General features: G+C 38.8%; 1 protein-coding gene across 5 annotated transcripts in view; it reads left to right on the plus strand.

Annotated features, from left to right (window-relative positions):
• RBL1 (RB transcriptional corepressor like 1) overlaps window positions 1-5567 on the plus strand; it is a 63892-nt gene extending 58325 nt beyond the window's left edge. For 4 of the 5 annotated variants that reach the window (XM_004430424.3, XM_087445308.1, XM_087445309.1 and 1 more), the window contains 3 exons: window positions 1546-1694; window positions 3021-3185; window positions 4695-5567. In XM_004430424.3, the coding sequence (XP_004430481.1) occupies window positions 1546-1694; window positions 3021-3185; window positions 4695-4865 (485 nt within the window). In that variant the 3' untranslated portion in view covers window positions 4866-5567. The remainder of the gene's footprint in view (window positions 1-1545; window positions 1695-3020; window positions 3186-4694) is intronic. The other variant, XR_015555593.1, reaches the window with a different exon arrangement.
• The last annotated feature ends 433 nt before the right edge of the window (window positions 5568-6000 follow it).

A 6000-nucleotide genomic window follows, 5' to 3' on the forward strand; every position in this document is an offset into this window, starting at 1 on the left:
TTCTAATCCAAGGAGGACATTAAATAATTTTAATTGATCCACATAATGAGAATAACCTACAATTGCTGTTATCAAGCCAGTATGCCTTAAAACAGTGTTCCCCAGGATGGTAGTAAGTGTTATGGGGAACAGGGACTGTGCATAAAAAATTTGAAAAGTATGGAGTTAAAGTGAACATGTGTTGGGGACAGCCCGGTGACGTAGCGGTTAAGTGTTCATGCTCTACTGCTGGCGGCCCGGGTTTGGATCCTGGGCACGCACCAACGTACCGCTTGCCAGGCCATGCTGTGGCGGCGTCCCATATCAAATGGAGGAAGATGGGCACAGATGTTAGCCCAGGGCCAGTCTTCTTCGGCAAAAAGAGGAAGATTGGTGTGGATGTTAGCTCAGGGCTGATCTTCCTCACAAAAAAAAAGTGAACGTGTGTTGTTTTTCCAACTGCAAAACTTCTCAGAGCCTTTAATATACTAACATTTATTCTGAATTTCCAAAAGGAGGATGTAATACGCAGCATTTCCTCAACTTATTTGACCACATAGCTTCCCCCCACCCATTAAGATCCTTTAATTCAAATTAAAAATAGCAAGAGTGAAAAAGACATCCAAATTGGGACTGAGATTCCAATGGAGATTCCGTGGGACTGCTTGGCCCTTAAACCATGTTTGAGTTTTCTGGTTTTCCTAGAGTGAAAGCATGCTTCTACTCATGTTCTCAGGGTTTGCAGGCCAATGTATTGAAATGAGACCTTTTTTTCATATGCTGTATTCTTTTTAATTGTCAGTAGTTGTCTTTCTTAGTAAGCAGATGATTCTCGTATGTACAAGTAGACAATGGTTTGTAATACTCTTCCCCAAAAAAACAGTAAGGTAAATTTCTACCTGGCGTCACAAGCTATCCCAGAGTTACATCAGTAGATAGGAAAGCACCTTGGGGCAAGCTGTCATTTTACAATTGAGGACTCTAGCTATAAACTGAACACTAAGGTTCCTGTTGTGCATGGGAAAATAAGGCTCTTTGAACACCTGTCACCTGCCACGTATTTGTGGAAAAATAAACACAAGCAATTCATCTTGCTTCTTCCTTAACCTATGAGGATATGCTTTACCTTTCAGAGTCTTTCCACCTTTGACAAAGAGCCAATATGGGTATCTGTAGACGCTTTTGTTATCTGAGCTCAAAGGTTGCCTCTGCCACCCATACTCTAGAGCTCATTTTTGCTAGACGCCAACCCAGGGCTGGTGGCCCTCTAAGGGCCACCAATGACAGTGAGCTCAAAAGGTATGGTTGTGAAAACATTCTTGCAGACCTGGTATCTAGAGAAAAGAGCACCACCTTTAGTTTACATGTTTGCATTTCTCTAGCATTTCAACATAATTTATACATTATATACACAGATTTCTGAACCTTCTCTAAAAACATTAATTGCTTTATATAAAGATTTGTGTGTATTTGATTTTTTTTTTTATATTGTAGAGAGAGTTGTAATTCAAATCACCAACTCATATATTAACGTACATCTGTCACAACACTGAATTCTTTTAACAGACTTGGAAGATGCTACGAAAACACCTGACTGTTCCAGTGGACCAGTGAAAGAGGAAAGAGGTGATCTTATCAAGTTTTACAATACAATATATGTAGAAAGAGTAAAGGCATTTGCGTTTAAATACGACTTGTCAAGTCAGGACCATGTGGTACGTTTTATGTTTTACTACTTCATTAATATATATAATAGTAGTTCGATTACTATGAGTTTATTTTGCTAGATAAGTGTTTCAGAGTTTAAAGCCACACTGATGCATTACATAGTAGAAAATGTACTAGTAATTAATCAGAGAGTGAGTAAGGCTATGACACATGAGACCAGAGAAAATTATGGAAATTTTATCCATACTGTGATTATGTTGCTAGAAATTATGTATGCATACGGGCAGGGACTAGATGGGAAGGTGGAAAAATGAAAACAATTAATTCTGGTAATTTTTTCTCTTGTTTTTGATTTCTATTGTTATAGTTATGAGATAAATGTTTTTCTCAAGATATAGAAAAAAGGAAATAGACCTGAATCATTAATAGAGGCAACACTAAGAAATTTTTATGCAGATCCATAGATTTGGCAGTACCATCAGACCTGTGAAAATGTTACCAATATATAAGCTGAGGTTGGTTCCCAGGAGACTGGAGTTTAATTATAAGAAAGAAGGACCTAGTAGAAGCTGCATCCAGCCAGTAACCATGCATGTGTATCTGTATGTATCTCTCTACATTTCTGTCTTTTCCCTTTCAAGGAATATAGTCTGTGACTATCCTCAGAAGCCATGAGTGCTCATCCTACTTCGTCACTTCTCCCTCCCCCCATCATGTGCTATACTGTGAATATCAGCCAGTTGAAACTAGTTTTATCAGCTTCAAGTGAAGATGATAAATGAATATTAAGGCACCATCTCCATTTATTCTTGGAATGGAAACATTATACAGAATATTAAAGAAAAGTGCAGTCCTACTCACCTAACTCTATTTCTAAATCTTTTGCATTTCAATTTAAAGTCTTAACCATTTCCTTAACAGATTCGTCCCATGTTGGACTCATCCTACTGGCTCGTAGAATTCTCGGCCTCTCTTTTGTTCTCTCTGCTATTGCTTTTGTTGTGGGTATGCATGTGTGTAGAGAGATTCCTATTGCAAGTGTTAGGACATTGACTACTGTTTGCCCCTACTTTCTGAGCATGGACACAAGGTTCCTATGCTCTTGGCTTACTGCTTCTGATGTCTTGCCCAGAATTCCTTAGTACTATTTACAGGATTTCCTGAAAGATTCAGGAAAATAAGTTTTAGTTTATATGTTAATAATTGTTGAAAAGCAAGAGTTATGGACCACTTTTTTGCTTTTTTCAGCCATAAATAAACACTTACAGTATAACTGACTCCTAACTAGAAGGTGCCAGTAAGAATAAAAATATGGATTCAAAAAAGAAAGAAAAATTTTTATCATAAAAAAACTTACTTTTGGGTTATTTCAGATGGAAGCTCCACCACTCTCTCCTTTTCCACATATTAAGCAACAGCCAGGCTCACCACGCCGCATTTCCCAGCAGCACTCCATTTATGTTTCCCCACACAAGAATGGGTCAGGCCTGACGCCAAGGAGTGCTCTGCTGTACAAGTTCAATGGCAGCCCTTCTAAGGTAAGGTGCACACAAATTTTACTGTAAAATAACTTACGTATGTGTTAAAAATTGGATTTCAGATTACCAATTAGTAATCTTTAATCTTGTCCTTTTTTTGCAAAGTTACTACTAATAAATAGGAACTGTTACTTACTATAGTAAGTTTCCTGTGATCGAGAGTGGTATATTCAGTTGAGGTAGTTTAATCCTCATAATAATTTAATCCTGAATAACTATTGACATCGTATTGGGGGAGTTCAGTGCAAGATCCCAGTGTGTCTCTCTGCTCAGGCATGATCTTGAGAAGGGACCAGTAAGGCAACACCTGCAAGTGGTCAGATATGGGGAACATTAAGTTGAAAGAAAGGCCTTGGATGTGAAAGTTCATTTGGTGGATTGCAACCAGGGTAGTGAAAGTCTGAAAACAGAGGCCTACTCTTATTTACACAGACAGCTCTGTGGTTTATCTCCACCTTTATTCCCATACAGTGATGAAGACTGCTGTTTTCAGATATTTCAAGGACTGTCAAGCAGATATATTCAGTATGACTCCAGAAGCCAGAATGAGTACCAACTGGAAGAAATTGTAGTGGGACAGATTGTGTAACTCAGTCCAAATACAGTGGTAGCCCCTTAACTCATTAGTTTCTCATTCAGTTCCACAAACATCTATTGAGTTCCTACTAAGCAAAGAAAGTTGACTAAGGTATAATACCTCACAGACATGCATTTCCTCTTCATAGAAGCTGATTTCCTATAAGGATGTTTAGAAGAGATTCTTGTATGAAATCAAAGATGGGACCAATTGACTTCTAAGGCAATGATTTCGAAACCATTCTTCAGAATCACCTAGGGAGCTTGTAGAACACACATACCTGTCCCACAGACTTACTGAATCACACAGCTCTGGCAGGCAGGTTCCCTAGATGATTGTGATGCACAGCTTTCAGGAACCACTTCTCTAAGGCCTCACTACTCAGTGTGGTTTATAGACCAGCAACATCAACATCACCTGGGAGCATGTTAGAAATGCAGAATCTCAGACCTCATACTAACCCTACGGAATCTGAATCTGCATTTTAACAGGATCCCCAGATGATTAGTAAGCACATTAAAGTTTGAAAAACATTGCTCTAGGAAGAGGATCTGAAACTTTAGCAAGCATCCAAATCCCTGGGAGGGCTTGATAAACCACAGATTGCTGGGGCCCACCCTGAGAGTATCTGATTCAGTAGGTGTAGGGTGCAGTTTGAGAATTTGCATTCCCAATAAGTTCCTAGATGCTTCTGCTACTTCTGGTCTGATGTCCCCACTTTGAGAACTACTGCTTATAAGGTAAATCTAATATTTAAAATCACCTGAGAAGATTAGTTCTAATCACCCTTATTAGGTTAGCCTACATTCAGAAATAACCTCTACCCTAGTGTCGAGCTTTGGATGGAAGATAGAGGGCAGGAAAAAGCAGTTAGCTTCGTTCTTTACTGCTCTTTCCCCTTTTTCTCACACATGTTCTCTTTTTTTGCACAGAGTTTGAAAGATATCAACAACATGATAAGGCAAGGTGAGCAGAGAACCAAGAAGCGAGCAATAGCCATCGATGGCGATGCAGAATCACCTGCCAAACGCCTTTGTCAAGAAAACGATGATGTTTTACTTAAACGACTACAGGATGTTGTCAGTGAAAGAGCAAATCATTAGTGCCCTTCCTGTTTCTATAATAAAAGCACTTTCAGGTTGTTTTGCAGAGAGTTGGGGCTCTAGCCTTCAAAACTTTCAGCCCTGTAGATGGTAAATATCACTGGGTTATAAGAAAAATTGCACCAAAATTTTGTGCTTTTTTTTTTACATTTATCCAAAATGTAGTTGACAGAGATGTATTTTGAGTTGGATTGGAAAGGAATGTTTTAAGTGCCTTTTAAACATATTAATATTCATAGAATTTTTTAAATGTTTGTTCCTTGGGTTAGTTTTTAAGATGAAGCAAGTAGAAACCTCTGAATTTTTTAGCTCACTTTTTAAAATAATCAAATGTCTCCTCCTTCTGTGCTTTGTAATATAAGGGTAAATAATCTGTTTTTGGTAAGCGTGCTTTGATATATTTGTGTTCTCAGTTTAATATTGAGTAGGGGTTGGTTCCCATAGCACCTGGGCCAGAGGATGATGCACCAGCATGTCTCTGTCCCACTATGGTAACACCACATCCAGGTTCACTAGCATTCTAGGTTGTGCAGATCCCGTCTCGTGCCCTTCCTCTCCTTGAGGTGAGCATAGGCAGATTTATACCTGGGCCCATACACTGCCCCCACTCCTTGCTTTCCAACCCTAAGCCCTCTTAGCCTGGTGTCACAACCCAATAAAAGGGGTACTTGCTCCTTTTTTAAACTACTGTCATTTTGTTTTCCAAACCATTAATTTAATTATATGTGATTATATTATGGCATATAATTCTCAAAATAGAAAGCTGCTTCTCAAGCCAGTAGAATAAAATGCAGATGGAGCTGTTAGAAACTAAGTTTCCTTTTAGTGAGGTAGCACCATGATGATGTGTGAGATACTGTTTTTGAGGTCATCATAAGATCATTCATTGTCAGTGTCTAATTGATTCCCTAAGAATAGTTGAAACCTTTTCCAAAACCACATTAATATCACCTCATGCCTTATAATACACATCAGTAACGCAGCTGCTTGTTATTGCCCCCCTCTTTGTTCTCAGTATTGTTGTGCATTGTGAGTTTCCCATTAGGGTTTGATCACTGGGGCCCCTTAAGGATGTTTTCCAGTACTAGGGGTGCAGCTTTCCAAAGAATTGGCTGTTCAATATTCACTTTTTCTA

This window comes from Ceratotherium simum, chromosome 21 (assembly GCF_057802395.1).
Source record: "Ceratotherium simum simum isolate JZ-2026a chromosome 21, ASM5780239v1, whole genome shotgun sequence".
In the NCBI taxonomy this organism is placed as follows: domain Eukaryota; kingdom Metazoa; phylum Chordata; class Mammalia; order Perissodactyla; family Rhinocerotidae; genus Ceratotherium; species Ceratotherium simum.